Source organism: Strix aluco, chromosome 7 (assembly GCF_031877795.1).
Source record: "Strix aluco isolate bStrAlu1 chromosome 7, bStrAlu1.hap1, whole genome shotgun sequence".
NCBI classification, from domain to species: domain Eukaryota; kingdom Metazoa; phylum Chordata; class Aves; order Strigiformes; family Strigidae; genus Strix; species Strix aluco.
Window position 1 is genome coordinate 26,218,821 of NC_133937.1, and position 23,769 is coordinate 26,242,589.

The following is a 23,769-nucleotide window of genomic DNA, read 5'->3' on the forward strand; positions in this document are numbered from 1 at the left end:
AGGATCCTGGGGTCATCAGGGAACTCAGAGCAGCCACCGGGCTGTGGCAATGCCTTGCTGACCCTGTGGCATGGAGACAGCCACATGTGTAGCGAGCCCCATCTGTTTGCTGCCCCCTGCTTCCTTCTCCTGGCTGATAGTGCCACTCTCCCCCCGGGCCAGGAGGGTTATTTTTAACTGTTTGCCATGTGCTGCCTGAGCACAATTAAGGTAATTGGTTTGGGAGCCTGGCTCTCACACAACGCTCCCAATTACCTGCTTGCTTGCCCGCGCAGCCCCCCGCCTCCCTGCCCGCGGTGGCCGGCTCCTCTGGCGGGGGGACTGCCGGGACAGGGCTGCCCCAGATAGTGCGGCGGGGCTGGGTGGGGGGCGTGAGCGGGCACAGGGGATGGAGCCATGGAGAGGACATCCCTGCACAACGACAGTCTGCTCTATGCCTCCCTGATTGCCATCCTCCTCCTCATCTCCTATTGGTTCACCACCCGCTGCTTCAAAATCATCAGCGGCATTGAAGGTACGGGGTTGGGGACATGGGGGGACAAGGTGACACTGGTCTGTCCTGTCCTCTTCCACAAGCCAGGCGGTGAGGCGAGCTGGGCTCTTGGTATGGGAGAGGGGGATTGGTGGCCCCACTCTCTGCCTCTCTGGGGCACCTCAGTCTCCTCCTCAGTCACTTTATTTGTTCCTACTGGCCCTAGTCCTGCTCCAGTGTGTGTGCGAACAGCCAGTAGCAGTCACGGCCGAGCCGCAGTGGTGCCCAGGGCTGCCCCGGGGGCATCTGGCTCCACTGTGATGCCGGTATCTAGGTACCACTGCCCCTCACTGTGGGATGGGGATGCAGACAGGCTCCCCAGTGCCTCCCACTCTGTGGAGGGTGCCTGGTGCTAATGCTGTGGCCTCACCTTGCATTTTGGGGTTTTCAGTCCCTCTGGGCATGACCTACATCTTTGGTCCTCAGCTGGTGTGTTGGGGAGTTCTGGGATGTGGTGGGGGTCCCAGTTTCCCTGGTGAAGGGTCTCTCCAAGTCCTGCTGCAGTGGGATGCGTGTGCCAGGGGCTTTGCAGGGTGAGACCCCCAAGGCAAGGAACAGGGCAGGAGGGGTGGCACTGGTGCTGTGTGTCTGGGGATGTGCAGGACTTCTCCTGCCCGGGGCATGCGTTTCTCCATCCATCCATGTGACCTCTCACTGCACAGCTCAGCCAGAGCCTCATGGTTCTTCCCACAGCATGGCCAAATGCTGGCTGGCTTCAGGGGTGAGGAACCACCCCTGGGAGCGATGCCCCTTGGTGAGATGGGGGGCAAAGTCATGTCTCACTTCTCGTGGGGTGCATACATTTTGGATGGCCCTTTGAGCATCCTTCGCAGGTGACTGCGGGTCTGGCTCCATGGGTGAAGCTCCACCTGTGGTCCCATGTGTCTCCTCCATCCTCAGGGCAGTTCCAGATGGAGGAGCATCCCTTGGGGACCTGGGTGAGCTGAGGGAGTGATCCCCTAAAACACCCCCCAGCCCATCTGGAGCTGCCCTCACTGGGAAGGGATGTGCTCTGGGTGAGCAACCCTAGTGAGTTTGGGAGTGCTGGGAGCTGGGCTCTGGCACAGTGTGTGGCACTGGGACGTGAGACTGGCACCGGGTGCCTGTGCTGGTCCTGGTGGGATTCTGCGTCATGCCAGCAATGAACAGCGGAGGGCTTTTATTAACGACCTCAACGTGGAAATGAATAATCCTGACATGGCGGCCAGCGTGTGATTTATTGCTGCTCTGCTGGGGAGGCCGGCTGGCACAGAACAGGCATGAGGGCAGGCAGGGAAGCCATCGCTCGGTGCCTGACCTGCCACTGTTCTCTTCAGCCCCAGGATCCAATGATGCCAGCGGAGACGCACAAGGGACCGACGATGGTCCGTCCGCTCGCGTGGGCTGAGCCGGTTTGCTTGGAAGAGGAGCTGCTCCAAACCCTCTTTGCTGGGACAAGTCCTAGCTCAGCCTGGAAGAGCTCCTCTATCGCTGTTTCTGGCCAAAATTACGTTGCATAAATAGCCCCATGGTGTGCAGAACAGGCATTGGCTCTGGGAGCAGCTGGAGGCTCAGTGAGAGGATGGGTTACAACCAGGGCTCAGCAAGAGAAATGGCTTTAAAAATGCAGTTGGTGTCAGTGGGAAACTTCCTCCGAGAGTGCAACAGGCCTGTGCTGCCCCATCCTTGAAGGGACTGGCTTGGGGCAGGGGCAAAGCCGGGAGCCAGCTGGGTGAAATCCAGGCTCAGTGCCTGGAAACTCACCTCTCTTTCCAAGAAAAGGAAATGTCAGGTCTGAAAACTTCCAGCCTGAGGGATGTTTCCCCAGGGAGGACTTTCATCTCTCTCCCCAAGCCGCCTCTGATGCATCGCTGGCATCTTCTGCTGGCGTCAGAGCCTTGGGAGCACGCTCCAGGCAGGCAGGAGACGCCAAGCCTGGTGGCACGGAGCCGCTAGATAGCCCAGCCGTGCCTGGGACTGAGCCACCAACCCTCTCCGTCCCCTGCCAGGGGACAAACCTGCAGCTTCCTGGGCTGGGAATGGGGGTCTGAGTGGGGTTTCTGGGCCTGAGGGTGTTGGTGTGGGGTAGCCCTGCTGGGAGCTCTTGCCAGCATCAGCGAGCACCTCCACCATCCCCTTCCACCTGTGGGTGTCCCAGGGTGATGTTTCTTTTCCTGGTGACATATTTCCCCCCTGGCACAAAGACAACAGGGAGGAAAAGGGGCTTTCTGCACCAGTTCCATCTGCAGGGCCCTTTGTGGAGGCAGGAGGACCCTATGGGGCAGGGGATTTGCCCCATAGCCTGGGCATGGCCACCCCACCTGTGCCTGGGGCAGCTGGCCTTGCTCCTGGTGAGGACAAGGCAGGGTGGGGCACAGCAGTGGCATGGGGGCAGCCCTGCTCCCTGTCTGCCACCCCAGGCCTTGCTTCACGCCCCATATGGGACTTGTCCACTCAGGGACGGACAGTGCCAGCAGCATCCCTGGGGGAAGTTGTGCACCCCAAGGGGGGCTGAGTCCTGGTGATGGGGCAGGGATCACTGGGTGCCTGGCTCCCCGGTGGTCCCTGTGGCCTGTCATCGAGCAGCCAGGGAAGGGCTGGGATGCTTTTAAAAAAAAGTGTGGAAGGTAAATATAGTCCTGTTGACTGTGCATGGATGTATGCTCAAGGCATGCATATGCCTGGGTTCACCCTCTGCCTCCAGCTGCTGTGTGACCTTGGCTGGGTTCCTTGGTCCTGCTGGGTCCCCAGCCCCTGCGTCTCCTCCTCTCCTGCCTGTTGCTGTGCTGCCTGTGGGTCTGGCAGCACCTTAGGCATCCTGTGTCGCAGCCCCCGCTCCTGGTCCATTCCCCCAGTCCTGCTCCCTGTCTCCCCTTGACTCTCCCAGTGAGACTGCCAGATCCATCTGCCTGCTTGGAAATGGGGCAGCTGGACCTGTTGCCTCAGGTTCTCCCCCAAGAGGGTTGCAGAGGCCTTGGGGTGCTCAACCATGGTGGTCCCCATGGGGCAGGCACTCGTGTGGGGCACAGAGGACAAGTCTGAGTCATCCCTATCCTGGATGTTTAGCCAGTGCCCAGCGTCCTGTCCCTCCCCGTGTCCCCCCCCCCGGGAACCGAGTGCCTTTTAATATCTGTGGCCCGTTTCCTTAGCAACTGCATTAAGCAAATCGATGGAGGTGGTGTCATTGGAATGGGAGGGCATGCCTCCTTCCCCCTCCTGGCCCCCCCATCCTCACCACCCCCCCCACGCCTCCCTCCACTTGGCCTCTCTCTGCTCTTACTCACAGGCACGGCCCTGCTCCGCCTGGGTTCTCGGCAGTGGCTTCTCAGGCCACCTGCCACAGCCCTGTGCTGACCCCTTGCTCGCCCACAGCTGATGGTGGGAGCCCCTGAGTAGAGGAGTGACAGCTGATCCCCCCTCAGGGACAGAGGCGGGGGTCCCTGGGGATGTGTCATCTGGTGGCTGTGGTGCTGGGGTGAGGGGGCTCCAGGACTGCGGTGGGGAGGGGGGAGGGGGGTGTGGGGCCATGAGACACCCCCACCATGAACCTGGAAGGCCTTGAGATGATCGCAGTGCTGGTGGTCTTGGTCCTCTTCGTCAAGGTGCTGGAGCAATTTGGCCTCTTCGAGCCCGTGTCCTTGGAAGGTAACGGGCGCGGGTGGTGCTGGCTCCTCCGGGGACACAGCGGGCAGGCGGTGGGTGTCCAGAGCTGCCCCCAGGGATGCTCTGAGGCTGCCGCATCCACGGGAGAGTCCTGGGACATGGTGTCCATCTGCTGCTCATAGGGGCAAGCAGGGGGTTCCTGGTGCAAGGAGCGGGGTGTCCTGTCAGCTCTGTGCAAGGTCCCAGTGGCTGGGGACATGGGGAGGGGACATGGGGAGGGGACAGGGCTGGCAGGGTGTGTGCTGCACGGTGGTGACTTTGATGTGTGCTGGGGTGCTGTGGGCTGGGACTGTATGTGAGCACGCGAGTGGGCACCAGGGTGTTTTCCAGCACCTCTACAAGAGCAAGGTGTCCTCAGGGTCCGTGATCACCTCACCCTGAACATAGAGGTGTCAGACTCAGCACTAGCCTGCAGAGCAGCCAGACCTTGGCAGGATGGGTGCCTGCTGTGCTCCCTCCTCCTGGCTCTCCCCAGGGCCCCTAATGGCCCTTGGGCAGGGTGGGGGTACACGGGGTGCTGTCCAGCTGGGGATGACGGGCTGTGCAAGGTGCTGAGCAGCGTGCATGGGGCATGCTCGGAGGAGCCCAGATCCACTCAGAGGACTCTGTGCATGGTGGGCGGGAGGTCAGGACCACTTGGCCAGGTGCTCCCTGGACTCCCAGGGTGATGGTTGTGTGAAAGGTCCCCCCAGCCCCGACCAGCTCCTGCTCGTGACTGCAGACACCCATCTGAAGGGTGCTGCAGCCTACCTGGCCCTGGGCATGGGGGCACTCACAGGGTGAGGAGGTTACAGGCAGTTTGCCTGGTCCACTGGTGCTCTGGGATGCTCCTCTTTGGTTCTGCAGCGCTGGCTCTCACACAGGCTGGGTGCTGAGGCAAACACCAGCTCCCCTCCATGCACGGTGCCAGGATGCCCCTGGGCTGGACCCAGAGGTTGGCCGTATCTAGGGGTGGGGAGGGAGGGGGCAGATGGGGGGTGTCTCTCTCTCTGGGCCTGTGAACCTGCTCACAGGGCAGGAAAACTTTCGTTGCTGCTTAACTACTTGCTCTGTCCTGTGCTCTAGCAGCAGCACTCCTAGGTGGATCATGCCAGGAGGGAAACTGAGGCAGGGGCTGAGTTAACACCCAGGCATCCTGTCTATGAGTCCTGGCGGGGGGGCAGGCTGACTGTGCCCAGATTCGACTCCTCTCTCTAGTTTTGCTGGTGATTTGGGGGGTGCCTCCTCAGACCCTGATTTTCCCGCCTCCCTGTGCTTTTGTTTCCCCATGCAGCTGCCCAAAGCTTTGGACCAAAGTCGGTAGCATCGACTGCGGCTGCTCTGCAGCACAGTGGCTTCCAGCCACAGTGGAGAGGGGTGAGGCAGAGACACCCCCAGTCCTGGCAGCAACCCTGCTGGTGGGCACAAGTCAAGGCAGGGACCACCCCTTGGCCTGTGTGGCTGCTCCTTGCCTGAGCCCTGCTGCTCTGTGCCCTGGGACACACTCCTTATCCCCCTGCAAGTGTCTTTGCTCTGGCCTGGGCCAGGGCAGGAGGTCAGAGATGGGATGTCCTGTGTCCAGCCTTGTCCCTGTCAGCTGGCACCCCTCCAGAGGGGACTGGAATGGACATTGGCATGCCTGTCTCCCATGAAGTACAAGCCTTGCCATCAGTCCTCTCTTGTTCCCAGGAGGACATGGTGTCACTGTGCAGTGTAAGGAGGCACAACCTGCCCTGTCCCCCTCCTTTCACATCCCCACACTGGGGAGCTGAGGGTCCCTCTGACCTGGCTGGAGATTCACCTCAGCTGTGGTGGTGGGAGTGGGACCCAGGTGTCCCAGATTGGCAGCAATTGCTCCCATTACCAAAAGGTGCCTGGAGGAGAGGGAAACATGTTGCTTGAGGGGCAGAAATTGCCTGAGGTTGAGTGGAGCCCTGGACACCATGCAGGGAGTCCTGTGGGTGAGTGGCTGTGTGTTGGGATGGAGATGAGGTGCTGTTGCAAGGGTCACCCCCTTTAGCTCAGGAGGCAGCAGATATGAGAGTTTGCTCTCTGGGAAGATCCTAGGCAGTGTCTGGGGCTGGGAAATGCTGAGTCCCCTCTGGAGGTTGTTTACCAGCCATGCCTGGGCCAGCAGTGACAGCCCAGGGACCACAAAGAGCCTGAAACCGTACACTAATGGCTCAGGTCTGCTAATGGACACGGCCCCGCCACCCGGTCCAGAGCCATCAATACTGCCTGCCACACTTCCCCTGCCCCATCCCTGCTGGTCCCCTGCTTGCGACTGTCTCTCTGTCCAGGCTGTGCTGGTGGTGCAACCCCGGCATGGGTTGTGCTGGGAGGTGTCGTGCCACCAGAGTGATGGGCTGGGAATGGAGCATCTCCAGAGGAGACTGGAAAAATGCCCCAGCCCTGGGGAAGGGTTCAGTGGGAGCATCTTGCAGTGAGACCCTGTCTGCCCCTGGGGGGGACCATGGAAGGGAGGGGGATGATGTGGGTGAACTCCAGGCCTTGTGGGTTCCCAAATTCAGCTGGATGAGTCCCTGAGCAACCTGTCCTCCATTTGGAGTGGGCCCTCCTCTGAGCAAGGGCTTGGATAGGGGCGCTGGTTGTCCGCACCCCCTTGCCCTGTGCCCTTGGCATTGTCCCCCCTTGGAGCCTGCTGCAGCCTTGGTGGCACAGCTAGAACTGCTGTCTGGCAGCAGCGACGGAGCATCTCCCATGGGTGCACTGTGCTCCAGGAGCGATCAATGCTGGAGCTGGCATTGTTTACCAGCTGGTTAATCACTGATGGGCCATGTCACCCCACCACTGCCCTGTGCCACTGTGCCTGTCCCCAGTCCCGAACACCTCTCAGCAGAGCCACCCAAGCACTGCCAAGCCGGCCAGGGGGCTGCCAGCCCCCTGCCAAGAGACCGCTTCGGCCAAGAACTTGGGAGGGGGCAGGCGAAGAGAAACGTTATTGATTTTGGCTCCTGAAGTGCAGCATCAATAATTCAACACGGAGCAATCAGTCCTGGCTGGGAGGAGGGGTGGGTGGGAGGTAAAAGGCGGGAGAGCTGCCCGTGTAGCCCAGCCTCAGATGAATATTAGATGAAGCTACAGATTGCTATCGGCAGGATAACTGGTGCTTGCCTGGCGTTGGCAGGGCTGTCCCTGCCTCGGCTGAGTCAGGGTCCATGTGTGGGGCAGGCAGGATTGGAGCTGTCTTGAAGAGCCCCCGCCATGGGGCGCACTGGCCCCTGCCTTCCTGGGGGGGCTGCTTCTCTTGCCCCAGAGCTGAGGATGCAGAGGTGGAAGTGGGTCTGGGGAGGGTGCCAAACCCTTCCAGAGTCTGGGGAGAAATGGGAGGGAGCAGCAGCCTAACACTGACACCCCAAAGGATGCCAGGCAGGAAAGTGGTGGCAGTGAGCAGCATGGCCACCTCCTGGTGCCTGGCTCAGGGCAGAAAATGAGGGAGAAAATGAGCATCCTCGCAGTACTGGCAAGGGTGAAGCCCTGTGCCAAGCCCTACTTTCCTCCTGCTTTCCAGGAACCCCTTTGGCAGGAGCATGGTGTCTTGGCTGCAGGAGGGACCAGCCCTCTGGGGCACGGTGCCAGGGGGCCCCTGGCTCAGGGCACCATCCAGCCTGGCGGATTTGACAGACCTGAGAGGTCAAGGCGAGCTGGCTGCGGGTGGGGTAGATCTTGGAGCATTGAAATCCAGCCTGGGAGAGCTGCAGGTGCTCCAGGTTGAAGTTTGGGGTTCCTTTGGCTGGGGTGCACCAGAGACTTCCCCATGCACTGTGGGTTTAACTGTTGCCTTTCCTTTCCCAAGGGCTGGCGGGTTTTTCAGCTGGCTGTAGAGCTGGGCAGGATCTGGTGGCTGAATCAGGAGAGAGCTGCTTGGTTATGGTGAGGGCTTGCAAAATGGGAGGGGAAGGGGCAGAGATATATGGTAGCCATGGCTGGGCTCTGAGTTTGGATCCCAGCACAGCCTTACACTCTGAGGCATGCTGTAGCTGGGCTGCATCCTGACAGCACTGGGGTCTTGGAGAAGGTCTCCTGGAGACCCTATGCTCCCCTCTGTGGAGCATCTTCCACGTGCTCTGCAGCCAGGACATCAGCCCTGGTCATCACTGTGGACGCAGGATGGGCTGCACTGTCTCACCCTGCCTGGAGAGGGTGAAGCTGGGGGAGAAGGGGACCTGTCCCTGGGTCCCCTTGGCTGTGACCCCCATGGCTGTGGCCAGGGCAGGGCAGCTGTCCCAGCACCGAGCTCCCCAAGGAGTGCAATGCCCGCAACACGTACCCCGCCGACTCTGCCACTGTGTGGTGTCACGTCCTGCTCAGCCCAGCCAGACGTAATTAGCTTGTTGAATCTCTTCTCCCTCCGGCCTTGCGTTAATCACTCTTCACATTGCTTCCCTCCCAATTCCCTCTGGCCTGGCTTGCTCTTTCTGTTGCTGATGTGTCTGGAGAGGAGAGCAAGGGGACCCATCTGGACACGGAGCAGGGACCCCACTCTGCTGCATCCTGCCCCAGAGACGGGCTCTGAGACAGCGGACAGAGAGGCAGGGAGATCGCTCAGCCAGAGAGAGGTGAGAAAATCGAAGGCTGGAGAAAAAGCAATAAAGCTAGAGAGCAAGGGAGCCTGTTGGGACAGCCCTTCTTTGCAGCATTGCTTTGCTGGTGAAGGATGAAACCTTGGAGCCCATGGGAGAGGCTGGCTTGGAGCCAGCCTGGGGCTCTCTAGCACGAGGTTGTGTTGGGCTGCAGGGTGCTGTGAGAGCTCAATGGTGTCTCCTTCATCTCTTCCTTGCAAGGGGCAGGATTAGACCCCAGGACTGGGCACAGGTGGGAATAGAGGTGCCCTGGCGAGGGCTTTATGGGGTTGTAGTCCCCGGAGCGCAGGCAGCAGGAGGTCCCATGCACTGTCTGTGCTTGGCTGCAGCATCCCCTCCCAGGAATGCAGGGAAATGTCTAAATGTCTTGTTCCCATGGGCGCCTACCCTGGGGCTTGCTGTGCTGCTGGAGCACAGGGTGGCCAGATCAGAAGCAGCTTTTAGGTGAGAGATGCGTAGAAAACCGGCTCAAAGAGACTTTCTAATAACCACTGCTGACAGGCTGGGGTCTCTGCCCTGCTGCCCACAAGGCAGGGCTTGGGGTGGGCTGTGGGGAGCCCCCACCCTGGCTGGCCCCCCCTCCATGCTGCCCTCCCTCCAGGCAGCACCCCAAAGTGGAGTGGGGCATGTTTCCCTCCAGCAGCAAGTGAGGCACCAAGGGCTGGCAGCCTCCATCTGCGGCTCTTCCATGTGCCACAGATCGTGCACGTGGCTGTGACCGACTTGCTGGTGTGGAGAGGTGCAGATGTTCCCCCAGGAGGTAAAGAGGGAAGAGGTGAGGCTGGCAGGTGTCTGTGGAGGTGATCATTGGACAAGGCTGAGCTCGGAGGCAGGGAGCTCTTTGTGTTGTGCTGTGGGTGCACGCAAGGTGGGGGCACTGCTGGGGGGCAGGTTTGGTGGTCTGGGATGGGACAGAGGGGCTGTCCTGGGCAGAGCTGGTCCCTGGGCTAGGTGGCAGCAGTGTCCCAGAGGGCAGTGAGCGATGACCTTGAGGGTTCCTGTGCATGGCTCATCTCCAGGGTTGGCTGCCACACACTGCTGTTGGGGTGAGAGTTGGGGGCAGCCGAGCCTCCTCCACACACCCACTGGTGCCAGCTCTGCACCCCTCAGCAGCTTCCAATGCTGTGGGATGCCCGTGCCAGGCTGTGTAGGTGCAGGCGTGCCCAGGGGTGAGAGCTGACCTCTAAGTCCCTTGAGCATATGCATGGGCTCTCCCCTCCCCTGCAGCCTGGGTGCCCCGAGGGACCCCGGAGGGTGCCGGGGCGGGAAGAGGGAGGGCCAAGACAGGTCTCTCCTCCCCTGCCCTCCCTTCTCCTCCCTTGCTGGGTCTTGCTGCCAGACCAGCTGCCTGCTGGGGCTGCACGTCTAGGGGATGTCGGTTGCTGGGGCACCCTGGGACCCGCAGGGGCTGCAAACGGTGGGCATCATCCTGCTGCTCTGCTCCAGCCTCAAGCTACTCCATGCCCTGGGCATCATCGACCTGGCCAGGGGAGGTGGGACGGGGACAGGGATGGGGATGGGGTTGCAATGGGATGGGGATGATGTGGTGGAGGTTCTCCTCACCTCCTGTTCCAGGGGCTGCAGGGTGCTTGGGGGAGGTTTGGAAGGATTAGTGTATTTTGGGGCATGGGGGGGGGGGGGGGGGGGGGCAGTAGGGTGTGGGAGGGTGTCTGGGGTGTCTGGCAGCATTAGGGTGTAGGGAGCAGGGAAAGTGAGGGTGTCTGAGGGTGTTTGGGAGTGTTGGGGTGCTGAGGGGAGCACTGGGGTTCAGGGGTATGAGGGATGTTGGGGTGGGACATTGGGATGTGGGGTGTTGTGGCGCAGGATGCTAGAAAGTTAGGGTGTCTGGGAGCTTTAGGGTGGGGCATATCTGGATCTGGAGGGATTGGGGTGCAGTGATGTGTGGGGTGCTGGGGGACTGGGACTATCTAGGATGTTGGGCTCTGGGGGCATTGGGTTGCAGAGGGCTGGGCTTTATCAAATGATGGGAAAAAGGGCGGCAGGTGACTCTGGCTGAGGTGGGTGAGTGGGAGCTGGGGCAAGGAGCAATGGATGTGGGGTATGGCACTATGCAGGGGAAAACTTTCCCCACTGCTGAAGGAAATGGTGGCTATGAGGGGAGCATGGCTAAAAGACGCTGGAGCCCCTGGCTCCTTTGCCCTCCCTGTGGGGCTGTACCAGGGTTGGGGAGGGAAGGGGCTGATGTGGGTGCTGAGCTACCTGGATTGGCAGGTGGATGCTGAGGACAGGACTGGATGTGGCCAGACAGAAGGACCCAAAACATGTCAGAGCAAGGGATGCACAACCTGTTGGTTGTGCCTGGTGAGGGTGGGAGTGCGGAGAGCTGCACAGTGCTGCTGCCTTGTCTCCTTTGGCTGCTTTCCCTGGCTGTGCCACAGACAGTCCTGGCTCCGACAAGGGCTGCCAACAGACTTCACATGACTGTGATTTGGGGTTTGTTTGCCCCCATCCCCTCTGTCTCCTGGCTGGCGCTGGGGATGCTGCAAGATGAAGGGGCTGCAGATTGCATCTCCTTGGGCAGCCAGATCTCAGGATGGGAGCTGTGATGGGAGAATGTGCAGATAGGAGCGATCAGAGGAGCAATTAATGGCTGAGCAGAGGGAGGAGAGGATGATGTGCCCAGGAGGTGCTTTCAACCCCCTTGTGATGGAGGATGTGCCTGAGCTGCCTGGGGTCTGGCTGGGCTGTGACTGAGGCATGTCCAGGCTTTGTCCCTGTGCTTTACTGGGGAGGGTGTGGATGGCATCTGGGTAATGGGTATGCAGAGCACCAGCTCTCTTACGGAACACACTGCCTGCAGCCAAGAGGAGCTGCTGGTCTGCTGGGGCATTTTTAGGGTAGTTCCTTTGGCATGTTGGATGCGCTGGTTTGTGCTGACAGAGATGTCCCTTCTATGGAGGTAGCGATGGGGACAGGGCAGGATGTAACCCTGCTCATGGGTTTTGCAGCAGGGTGATGCACATGGCTGTCCCAGTTCCATAGCATTACCTGCTCCATTTGGGGAGCCCCTGAGTTCCACTCTCCTTTGGCACCTGTATCCCCTCCCATTCCCTGCTCACAACATTTTGTTTGTGGTGTGTCCTGAGAAATTATTATTCTGACGACGTCTCCTTTGGGCACAGCCAGGCTGTCTGGGAGCACTGTCACAGGCTGGGGATGGGAATGGGGACAGCACTGCTGTGAGCCCTGCTCTGCTCTGCAGCCCCTTCTGGCCCATGCCCCATCTCCCTTCGCAGCCTGCTCAGCACAAGGATCATGTAGCTGCTCTCCCCTCTCTGGCACCAGGGAACATCCTGGCCCTGAGTCTCTGCTGTCCCATGAATTGCAGATCTCACTTGGCAGCTTTTCTGCTCCCAGCTCCTTCAGCCCTGCTGACTCTGGGTGTCTGGGCTGAGGCTGCCCCTGTGCCATCCCCGGGACAGGGACTCTCCGTCTGTCCCACACCCCAGGAGATGCCAGCTCTGATTTCATTCCCCTAATGGATGACCGTCTGGCCCCAGCGGCTGCTGCAGGCACCTTGGCCCTGGTTACAGTCGGCTCTGTCACCGCTGACTGATGAGGGTCATTTGCAGAGCTGCTGCCAGCAGGACCCATCCTGACCCCCCTCCCTGGGGTGGCTGGGGGAGCTCACTGTCTCTTCCTCCTGCCAGCCTTCATTGCAGACCCCAGAGAGCTGCTGTCCCCCTGACTGAGAGGCAGCACTGCCCAAGGCTGGGTGCTGCGGAGAGAGAGCAGAGCCAGGGGCTGGTGGACCCTGTTCAGAGCTGAGCTGTGCACAGGAATGATTGTGAGCCACATGTTGTAGGGGCAGCTGGGCTCAGCATCACTGCCTGGATGGACCCAGAGCCATGGCCTGGCAGGGGGAGCTTGGGGACATGCCTCTGGCCTCCCAGGAAAAGGTGATGCTCTGGAAGGGGATAGAGGCTCTTCTGCTGGAAAAGAGCATGTTCTGGGAGCTGCTGAGTCCTTCCCCATGCTCCCTTGGGCCTGCCCTGTCCCTTCTTCTGGCTCATCCCCCTACCCTGGCTGGGGTTTGCCCTCCTGATTCCCAGCCAGGCTATCTGAAAAGGCAGAGGGTCCCCTCACCCACTGCCTTCTGCCACCCCAGCCCTCATCCTAGGGCAGGGTGCTGGGGCAGATCGTCCCTGGGGTACCAGCTCTTCCTGACCTTCCAACTGACCCGGTGTTGCCCCACTGGGCTAAGCAGGGGCTGTGGGAGCTGCATGGCCCACCCCATGGCTGCTGGTGCTCTGTTCCCATCCTGGAATGGTGCTGTGCCTGGGTGCTGAGTTTGGGACACTGGGGGGAGTCTCACTGCCATGGGATGCACATCTTCCACCCATCATGATGATGCATTTATTGATGGGTTACTGAGAGTGAGGGGGGAGTTTTGGCACTGCCTGTTGGTTTGTTATTGTAGGGTCTCTTCTAGCAGGAGGTGCTGTGGAAGGGGTGGGTTGGTCTCTCCAGCCAGCTGTCACTGGGAGGGTGCTGGTGGCTGTGGCTCTGTGGAGAGGGCAGGGACATGGTTATGTATCAGGTTGACCCCAGCTCCTGCTTTCTCTCTGGGGAGGCCACGGAGCAGCCCAGGCTTGGGTGCTCCCTGGGAAAGGGGGTGTCAGCCCAGCAGCGTGTAACCTCCTGACATGGCAACACTGGCTGGATCCAGCCCCCAAGGTCACATCAGCTGCTGGTGGCTCAATACAAAGTGGTTCATGGCCATGCCGCTGGCAGTCACTGCTGGGGTCAGGGATTCACCATGGTGGGCCCCTTCAGAGCCGGTGTCCAGCAACCCCCAGGATTCATTTCAACAGCGTGTGGAGGTGGGGATGGGAAATCCCTTCTCGTTTTGGTGCTGCCCAAGGATGAAGTCTCAGTCTGTGTGTGCATGTGTTTTGAAGTCGCTGGGCTATGGAGTGATACATGGGAAGTGACAAGCCACTTAACCCGGCAGACCTCCTGCCGCAGATAAAACACTGCCAGCCGTTTCTGTTGGCTTGTTTTGTGTCAGCCACTTGACGGCTCTTGTAGAAGAGTGGAGGGCAGAGTGACATCTGGAAAAGGAGCTGTCGCTGGCAGGGACAGGGCTTTGTGCTGCAGTTGTGGCAGTACGTGGCTGGGCTCTGCTCCCCATTTTTGGGCAGAGCTGTTTCCCAAAAGGGGGAGCTCAGGGAGCCCCCAGACTTGCTTGCGGTTTGGATGCTGGGGACAGAAAGGGGATGGTGTGTCCTCCCCAGCAGAGCCCTTTGGTGCACCAAAGCCAGGACAGCAAAACCCCAGCCCTGGTCACCCCTTTCCTGTTGTCAAGCTGCATGTGCTGAACGTGCTCCTCCCTTGCCCTGGGGCCCCTGGAATCGGGCCTTCTTCGGTTTCCTCCTTAAGAAAAAGCCCATGTTCTTTATTTTTTTTTTCTTTTTCCTTCTTTATAACAAACTAAAGTGTAACTTGCACCCGACCTGACCTACTGCACGTGCCTATACCTGCTGCCCCTGTGAGTCCAACCACAGTTTACTCTCTTGCATCTCTCTCGTTGTGTGGTTTCCCTCCCACCCTGCTCCCTCCCCTGGGATTGGGTGATGCTCTGCCTACCCTGTCCCTCTCCCCTGGGCAAAGGCTCCTGCTTCCCAGGTCTGTTCCCACAGCTCAGCTCTGCTGGAGGGACCTGGCCCCAGAGCATCCTTGGAAGGCTGAAAGGTGCAATTTCCCTTTCCCTCTGCAAATTAAAGCCCTGGCAAAGTAGCTGGGCCAAAATCATGTTTTATACACAACTGATGCCCATTTCTAGGAAGGAGAAAGCCTCTTTCCTCATCTGTCTGCAAACCCCAGAGCAAACAGGAGCCAGGCTGTGCTGTCCTGCCAGCACCAAGGCCCTGGCCCTCACCCTTGCCCCTGTCACCCAGTCACAAATGCCAGGGGGTGCATTTGTGCATCCCTATGTATTTGCATGGCACTCTGCTGTGGGTGCCACTTCCCTGGGGACAAGTTTGCCCTCTCTGAGTGGCTTTGTATGATGTCCTGCTGGGATAATGACCTCCTGGAGCTGTTCTCCATTGCTTCAGAGTGATGGAGCTGCCTGCCCCAGCCTGCTGCTTTGGCGTGAGCTCAAAGGGTCCTGGGTCCTGCCTGTGGACATTCAGGGACAGACCTGCCTAGCAGGGGCTGCTGGATGCCGACCCACATCCCTATCCTGGAGCTGGGTACAATGCAGCCTTATTTCCCCAGCACCTGGGGCTCAGCTCAGCCTCACAAGGCTGAGAAAGCTGCCAGAGAAGCCCCATCTGCTAGCCCCCTAGAGAATCAACCCCAAACCCAGGGCTCGGGATGTGTAGGCATAGTGACCTGCTGCTTGCAGATGTCCAGGGTGCTTGGAGCAAACGTGGGGTCAGCGGAGCCCCAAAGGGACTTTGCACCTTTCGTCCCATTGGTGCCCCATGCTGCTGTCTGCCTCCTTTTGGGGGCTGGAGTCCAGCACAGCCTTCATCCCCTCCTCCTCCCCTCCCCGCCTGCAGCATTAGTCCTGTGCTGTTTGCTGGCCTGAGGCACTGTGGGGCCCTGTGGGAAGGGAGGGAGCGGGTCTGCGGCTATGGGGCAGAACCAGCTGGGAGAGATGGGGCGAAGCAAAGCCATTGGGGTCTGGATGGAGGAATAGCGGGTGGTGGTGGGGTCTGTACAGTGAGGGGACCTGCTATTAATGCAGGGCCACTTGGAAGCAATGGCCATGGGCCAGGCTGATGCTGGGAGCCCCTCGCCCTGCCTGGCTGAGGCAAAGCCCTGAGCCCTGTTTCCCTTCTGGCTGTCCCAAAGCAGGTCCCTGGTCTCAGATCCCAAAGCTGTGCTGGGGCGGGGGTGCATGCCACAGTCTGGGCTGCATGGCTGGGTCTGGTGCATGTTTTGCATTCAGCTGTCGGGTACCAGCAGGATCAAACCTGGCCCTGAGCTCTGGGGAGGATGCAATGCCCTGGCTTGGCCACAGGCTGTTTCTTGGGCTCCATCCTGCTCTCCCCTCTCTGCACATCCCCACGGGGAGGGGAGGGTCCCCAGGGAGCGGGTATTTGGCCTCAAGGCTAAAGGGCAGAGACCAGGCCCACCATCTCTGGGCTACTGGGTGTCTCCGGTGCACACCGGAATGCTCCAATGGGGCAGTGCAGAAGTGCAGGGTTGCCCCTTCGCCATTTCCATCCTTTCCAAGAAGGGAAACTCCAGTGCCAGGTTTGTCCTGGGATGAAGCCGAAAGGCCAAGCAGAGCCTGGGCTGGGCTTTGCCTTCCTGCTCCTCTGGCCTCACACTGCATGTGCTGCCTCCAGCCCTGCTTGCCCCACGCCGGGTGCCCTTGCCCTGCTGCCTGCCGTGTCCGGGGGCTGCTGCTCTGTTAACTCTTCTTCTGCTTGGTGACTCCTTCTTTCTTCCAGGCAACCCGCCGGGCCAAACTAAAAAAGCGCTGAAGCAGCGATTCCTCAAACTGTTGCCCTGCTGCCGGCCCAAATCCATCCCCTCGCTCAGCGAAAGCAAGTGCTTCTTCTTGCCTTTGTGTGTGTGTGTCCCCGGCGGTGCTGCTGCCTGCCCTCCGGCCTGGCCCTGCCCGTGGGAAGGGGATGCCTGCCTGGGTTTGGGGCTGTCAGGATAAGTCCTGCCCTGGAGGGGTCCGATCCAATGGGCTCTGAACCCACCTCTGTCCTCACCTGCTTCCAGGCTGGTTTTCGCCCTCTCCAGCTCCCCAGAGTGGCTCCCACAGGATGCACAGCGGCAGGACCCGCTTTGGAGCTGGCTCGGGGCAGCAGGACCCTCCCGGTGCTGGTTTAAGGGCTGGGGGGGTTGTTGCTCAAAGCTCAGTGTCGGTTTGGAGATGGAGGTGTGATGGGGGGGGGCAAAAGGGGCTGAGCAGGGAGTGAGCTCAGAGCTGCCCAGAGCCCCCTACCCTCCCTGCACTGGGTGAGCTTGGCCCCTTGGTGAGCCCAAGCCCCTGGCTGGGGTCTGCCCCTGCCCCGTGGCGTGAGCTGATCTCCCCTGGGAGAAGAGGTGAGTATGGAGGGGCAGGGGCTGATCTGCCCCACAGAGGGTTGCAGTAGGGTCTGGGGGTGCTGGCCGCTGCAGGCAGGGGTTGTGCAGGTTGCCAGATGGTGGGGAGAAGCCATCGATGAAGGAGGGGTATAGCAGGCAGGACAGGGTCTAGACAAGGCCAGGGGGGGCATCTGGGGCTGGGGGTTCTTGAGGGGCAGCTCTGGCAGGAGCCCCGGTGCAGCACAGACCTGCAGGACATCCAGGGTCTCAGCTCCACAGGGCAGGCACCTGTGCAGGGGGGAGAAGAAGGGAAGGCAGGGTGGGTCTTGGCACTGGGGGAGTTTCACACCCCTTTTCTGCCCAGTCTGGGCTGTACTGGAGGTGGAGGGGGGCTGTTGCCCAGTGTCAGACACTGGTCTGCCCCCAGGGTGTCTCTGAGTGTCCCCTGCTGACATAGACCTGACTCTGGCTGAGCAGGGCACCCCAAAAATGTGTCACCCTGGGCAGGTGTGAGAGGAAGGAGTGTGCTGCGCAAGGTGCCTCTCCTGCCCCCTGGCATGGCAGGGCAGGGCAGGACAGTGCTGGCCTCAGCTGCCCTCTCTTCCCCTGGGTTCCTTGCAGACAGCGTTGAGGATGAGTTTGAGCTCTCCACCGTCTGCCACCGCCCCGAGGGGCTGGAGCAGCTCCAGGAGCAGACCAAGTTCACCCGCAAAGAGCTGCAGGTCCTGTACCGAGGCTTCAAGAACGTGAGTACCCCTTGACCAGCTTTGCTAGCCCCCTCTCCACTTCCATATCAGCCTCAGAGGGTGCTTTGCACCCAGCAGTGCCTGGACTTTGCAAAGGCTTTTGGGACCTTAGCGTTGAAGTTTGTATCAGGCTACAGCCTGATTCCACCTCCACGGAGCTCAGTGGGGAGCCCTGATCCTGTGCTCTGTCTCTTGGGTGCAGAGAGCCCCCTCCCTGAGTGCCTGGGATGCAGAGCCCCTCTACCAAGGGGTGCAGCCCACAAAATCAGGGAGATGCTCCAAGCAGCCTTACCAGCCTCCCTACCAGGCAGTACAGAGCCAAGGGGCAAGGCAAGGGAGCCACAGGGATTTAGGGGGTGGTCAGCCCCTCTCTGCAATGTGGAGGTGACGCTGCGGTTTGCCCTGGCAGGAGTGCCCGAGTGGCATCGTCAATGAAGAAAACTTCAAGCAGATCTACTCTCAGTTCTTCCCACAGGGAGGTGAGTGCCCATCCCCATCCCCATGCCCTGCACGTGTGCCTCTGTGGGGTGGGGGGGTCACACAGCATGCCCTCACACTGTGCGCCTCCCCCCAGACTCCAGCACCTACGCCACCTTCCTCTTCAATGCCTTTGACACCGACCACGATGGCTCCGTCAGCTTCGAGGTGAGCTGTGGCTGAGGGGGGGATGGCAGTGGGGCAGGGAGGGCACATCCTTTTAGGTACTGCATGCTGGGCTGAGCAGCATTGCTGTTGCAGATGGATGGAGAGCTTCGCAGGGGCTGGTGGAGTTTATTAAATTCCCGGAGGTAGCGGAAAAACAGTGAAAAATAACAATAAAGGGGGCTTTCTGTGTTTTCTGGCTAGTGTCCTGTAGGTAACCCCGGCTGGCAAGCACAGCCATGGCATGGTCCTGATGCATGTTGTCCTCTTGGGTGCTGTGACCCAAGGGATCAGTGTGGGATATATTTGGGGACGAGCAATTATTTCCTCCAGACTCTTTTTTATACTCAGCATTCCCCTTGTCAGCCCAGTCCCAGGGCACATCTGCTTTGGGGCTGAGTTCCCCCACTGTGGGAGGGACAAGCAGGGCTGTGCCCTCTGTGTCCTGAGACCCTTTGTGGCTGTAACTCCCATCTGTCTGCCTTGTCCATCCCTGCAGGACTTTGTGTCTGGGCTGTCCATCATCCTGCGGGGCACCATTGACGATCGCCTGAACTGGGCCTTCAACCTCTATGACCTGAACAAAGATGGCTGCATCACCAAAGAGGTGGGATGGGGGGGTCCAGCCTGGTCCCCGGGTAGGGATCTGCACCCAGCAGGGACAAGGGCAGAACTCAGCGGCATTGCCTGAGCTCTGGAGGAGAACTGCAGGGAGGTCAATATTTACTGAGCTCAGCTTTGCAAACAGGTCCCTCCTGGCCCCCTGGCACTGGTGTGTCTCTGGGGTGGAGGGTGGATGAGGGTTGTGCTGCTTTGCGCCTCCATCACACATGCAGGCACACACACGGCCCTACACTGTGTACGGAGCTGGCAGGAACACACCTGAGCACACCACAGGTCCTTCAGGAGCATCACAAAAAGGGTGTGAGTTGGGGACCAGGCGGAGGCAGAGCCCTCTGTTGCCCACGCAACCCTGCTCCCCTTCCCTCCAGGAAATGCTGGACATCATGAAGTCCATCTATGACATGATGGGCAAATACACCTACCCAGCCATGCGGGAGGAAGCGCCCCGGGAGCACGTGGAGAACTTCTTCCAGGTGAGCCAAGCATATCCTGGGGAAGCAGAGCTCCAGCACAGAGCCAGTGGCTGCACAAAAGCTGGCAGGGGGCAGGAGAAAACACCCCACACTGGGGATGAAGTAGGGCTGTGCTGGAGCCAGGGAGAGAAAAGGCCATCCTGGTCCTGCCGTGTACTTGGGGGTGGCTTGGGCAGGGGTGTGCTGTGTCCAGTCCCTGCAGGACCTGGGCAGGGGTTGCTGGGCTCTCCCTGGGGCTTGGGCTGTCCCTGCCATGCCCCCTGTGCTGTGCTTGTCTGCAGAAAATGGACCGAAACAAGGACGGCGTGGTGACAATCGAGGAGTTCCTGGAGTCCTGCCAGAAGGTAAAGTCACCAGCAGCTCTGCTCTGGGGCTGGGCCACCTCCCTGTGGCCTCTGTTCCCCCATCACCCTCCTGGCAGAGAGGGGGTGAAGGCAGGGCTCCCAGGGGCAAGGCTGGAGCTCTGCCTTGGGAACTGTATCTGTGCTGGCATCCCTCTGCAGATGAGGAGAGATGTGCATCCCAGTGGGGCTTAGAAACTGCCTGTAATCCCTGGGGCTTTTGTCCCATAGGTCAGAGCTGCCATGAGGGTAAAGTCAGGTTTGGGGGGAGCTGCCCAGATTGCTGTTCTGTGCCGAACCCACCCGCTTCCCACCTTCTCCCTGCAGGACGAGAACATCATGCGGTCCATGCAGCTCTTTGACAACGTGATTTAGCTCCCGGACCTGCCTCCAGCCGAGCTCTCTTGCCACCAGGCCCAGAACCTGCTTCTCTCGACTTTTCCTTCGAGCCTCCCCTCTGCCGGCTGCACAGACACCCCCACGGGAAGGGACCTCCCTTCCCAGAGACATGGTCGGTGCCGGGATCTTCCCTTCCACCTGGGCTGGCTCTGCTTTCCTCAGGGGATCCCAAGCAGGTGCTCCTGGACATCAGAGCATGGGCACAGCTGGCACGGGGAGAGCATTTGGCCTGGATGGACCTCCCTGCACCCATTCCTGGCAGGGAAGCCGCAGCTTTAGGCTGCGATAGAGGTTTCCCCCGTGCACAGCACCCCGTGCAGCCACGGCTCTCTCACCCCTAACCCTCCTCAGCCCCGGGAGCCCCCAGCACCGGCTGCAGCCCAAACCCCCCAGCGACGCTGTCTAGAAACCAATAAAGTCTTGCAATGGGCGCCAGTGCCTCGGCTTCCTCCCCTGCCCCGGCCATGCCCTGCTGCAGAGAGTGTGTCTGGCATGTTGGCTGTGAGCCGCCGGCCACCCTCCTTGCCCAGTCCCTGGGCTGGTGGGTGGGCAGAGGGGCCATGCCTGAAGAAGGCAGCCGCATGGGCACTGGGGGTTCATCACTGCATGAGCTGTGGGGAGCAGTCCCTGATCCCAGGGGGCCCGGTTAGACCAAGGAGGCTCATCCTGGCATGGGGAGAGGGGAGACTAAAGGGACCCCGAGGTGCCTTCTTGTGGCACTGATCCCCCAGGATGGAGGATGTTGTGCTGGGAGAGCTGCAACCTCAGCCCCTGTCCCTCGAGTTTGGGATGCTGGCACACAGGGGTCCTCAGGGACCCACTTTGAGGCTCCAATGGAGAGACACCCTTCAAATCCCTCCCCAAGGACGCGGCAGCCAGGGTACAGAGACACATGGAGGAAGGAAGTGTGCTGGGCTCCGGCAGCCACCCTTGGGCCTCACAGCCACACTCCTGGCATCGTTTGCTGCTGACCTTCCCCTGCTCCCATGACCTGGCCTGTCCCAGCCCACCTGCTGTCCCTATAATGGGGCAGAGAGGTGTCCCCTGTGCTGGGGGATACGGCTGAGCTGGCAGCTCCTTGGGGAGAAAGTTGAGGCTGGCCAGGAGTTGTTGCTGTGCTGACAGTGGGCTGGAGGTCACCTTGGGGCAGGGCAAGCTCAGCCCTTTCTCCTGGCATGGCCATGTGAGAGCCTGCCTGGGGATCCCAGGGATGGAGCCAGCTACCACAGCTCCTCAGAGCTGGGTATGTGCAGGCAGGCCTGTCCTGCTCACATACCCCTCCGAGACATAGCTGGGACTGTGATGCCCATGGGCTAATGACCCCATGCCAACCCCAGAAGCCCCTCTGTGCAATCCCACAGGCATTGGGAACGTACCCAGCCCCAGCAGCTGCTCCAGCCTCCGCATCCTTAGCAGTCAAGGGCAATCGGGGCTGGCCAGAGCTGCGGTGTCTGGGATCAGTGGGGAAGGGGTGAGCAAGGCCAGTGCCCATGCTGGGCCAGGCCCCAGACCCAGGCTGAGCCCCTGGTGTTGAAGCCGTGAGAAATCCCCCCTGAGGGCCCTGAGCCAAAGCTACGGGACTGCTCCCCAGTGGGACCATCCCTGGCCCAGCCCTTGCAGACATGATGTGTTTTTTAGGCTCATTCAACACATTGTTCATCTCACAGTCCTGTTCTTGGGTTTGCCGTGGGGCTGAGCTCCCACTTGCAGTCTCCCAAGAGTGGGAGGGCAGGTATCCTGACCCCTACCCCTCCTGTCGTCTTCTCCCTGTCCTCCCTCCTCCCAGGCTCTTGGGCGTACCCACTGTCCCCCACAACACAGAACAGATGCCGCCGCCACCCTCACGCTGCAGGTCGCATGGTGTGACCCCCTGCCCCGGGGCATGGTGACCCACAATCTGCTTGGCATCTCCAGTCTGTATATTTTGTATTATAACAATAATATGGGTTAAAAAAAAACAAAAAACAAAAAAAAACCACAATAAAATCTAACCACAATCGCTATGCACACCACCGTTATGTCTTTGCATCTGTCAGCTCTCGGCGGGGTGGGGGGGGGGGGTGTGGCAGGAGAAATAGGGGCTGAGGGTCCCTGCAGAGGGTTGGCAGCCCTTTTGGGGTGCTACAGCTGCAGGGTGCTCTGCATGGGTGCATGTGGGACAGAGTGCACGCTGAGATGGCCAGGGTCCCCAACAGCCTGCCCATGCCATCAATGGCCCCATAAATAGTCTCTCCTGCTAACTGGCTGTAGGTGTTAGGCTAACAGGGTCTTACACCAAACGTGTCAGGTCTCATGAGTGGGGCTGTTAGGTGTGTTTTCAGCTTGTCATGAGATGCTGCTGAGTGAACCTGAGCTTGGAACTAGGTGACCCTTGTTAGAATGTGGCATTTAAGGCTGATCTAACAGGAAAATAGTCAGCTACCACCTTGAAGAGGTAACTATGGACTGGAAAGGGGTTTTTCTTAGGGACATGAATTGATGGGCAATCACTGGTCCTCGGAAAAGGGCAGCCTTGAGAACTGGGAAAAATGGCTTGAAGCAAAACAAAGAGGAAAAAAGAAGAACATAAGTAAGAAACCAGCAGAACAACAGGATAATGGACCTGATGTGGGACAGTGACACCCTCCAGCATTATGCAGTCTGTGGTCCAGAAACTGAAATCTCAATGCTAATAGCAGCGTGGAGACCCAAACATCTTAAAAGGATGGGCTCTGGCTACCAGGAGAATTACTACTGTGGGACTGGGAAAACTGCGAGTCTGCTCTTTCCAAAGCCTCTGGCTCCCCAGGGACTTTTCTGACCTGCTAGCAGTATGAATGGGCCTGAGTGCATTTTCCCCTCTAACCCACCCTTCCCAGTATATCCTATCTCATGTGAGCTCTGCTTGGCTGGTTGCTGTTTTGGGTGATGCCATCCGTGGGCTTGATGTGCCCTCTCATGACACAGGGATGCTGTGAGCTGCCAACAGGATGCTTTGAAACCCTTTCCCCAAGATGAAGGGCAGGAAAGGGACTGGAGTGACAAGGGGAAAAAGGGTGCTGTGGGGCTCACTCAGCCTTCAAATGCTGCGATAGCCTTTTCACACCAAATGGGAAGAGGTTTGTGCAGGAATAGCTGCTGGTAGCTATGGTGAGGGGGAGCAGCTGGTCCCCTGGGAGCCAAAAAAAAAATCTCTGCTTAGCTCCCCTCTTGAGGAAGGGGCTGAGGACAAGGAGGACTGGATCAGTCCCTTCATGTGTGTCATCAGCTTGTTATGAGAAGTTGATGTGTGAGGCAGGGCTTGGGAACAGGTGTCCCTTGTTAGGATGTGGCATTTAAGGGTGGGTATCAGCAAAGTTGTTGGGTCCAGGTTGAGAAAGGAGGCAAGAGCTTCTGGGCCCTTAAAGCAGGGCAGCCTTGTGTTGTTTCAAGCCATCTTTTTGCCAGCTTTCAGAGGAAAAAAGAATAGTAGTTATGTAGGAAAACAGCTGAGCAACTGGATGAGGCAGCTGATGCAGCCTGGGGCAGTGATTCACTCCAGCATCCTGAATACTGCCTAGAAACACAAGGATCTTGTAAAAGGAAGAGATCCCAACAATGGGTACTGTTACTGCAGGATTATTTCAGCACAATCAAAGCTGTGAGCATGATGCCTGCTCCAGGGTCCCTTCTGACCTAGCAGCCAACTACCCAGCTCTGTATACGGTGGTATGAGAATACTGTGTGTTTTTCCACCCAAATTTGGTGCATTTCTCCTCTCTAACCCTTCTGTAAAGTCTTGTTGCATAT

The 23,769-nt window shown here is 59.6% G+C and overlaps 1 protein-coding gene across 7 annotated transcripts in view; it reads left to right on the top strand.

Annotated features, from left to right (window-relative positions):
* The window catches only part of KCNIP2 (potassium voltage-gated channel interacting protein 2), a 47,011-nt gene extending 25,001 nt beyond the window's left edge, over positions 1-22,010 (top strand). For 3 of the 7 annotated variants that reach the window (XM_074831124.1, XM_074831126.1, XM_074831123.1), the window contains exons 2-9: positions 16,188-16,287; positions 17,402-17,522; positions 17,932-18,001; positions 18,097-18,167; positions 18,664-18,771; positions 19,157-19,261; positions 19,543-19,605; positions 19,930-22,010. In XM_074831124.1, the coding sequence (XP_074687225.1) occupies positions 16,188-16,287; positions 17,402-17,522; positions 17,932-18,001; positions 18,097-18,167; positions 18,664-18,771; positions 19,157-19,261; positions 19,543-19,605; positions 19,930-19,977 (686 nt within the window). In that variant the 3' untranslated portion in view covers positions 19,978-22,010. Of the gene's footprint in view, positions 1-2,103; positions 2,304-16,187; positions 16,288-17,397; positions 17,523-17,931; positions 18,002-18,096; positions 18,168-18,663; positions 18,772-19,156; positions 19,262-19,542; positions 19,606-19,929 lie in introns of those variants that run through there. The other 4 variants (XM_074831128.1, XM_074831129.1, XM_074831127.1 and 1 more) reach the window with 2 other exon arrangements.
* Positions 22,011-23,769: the final 1,759 nt, after the last annotated feature.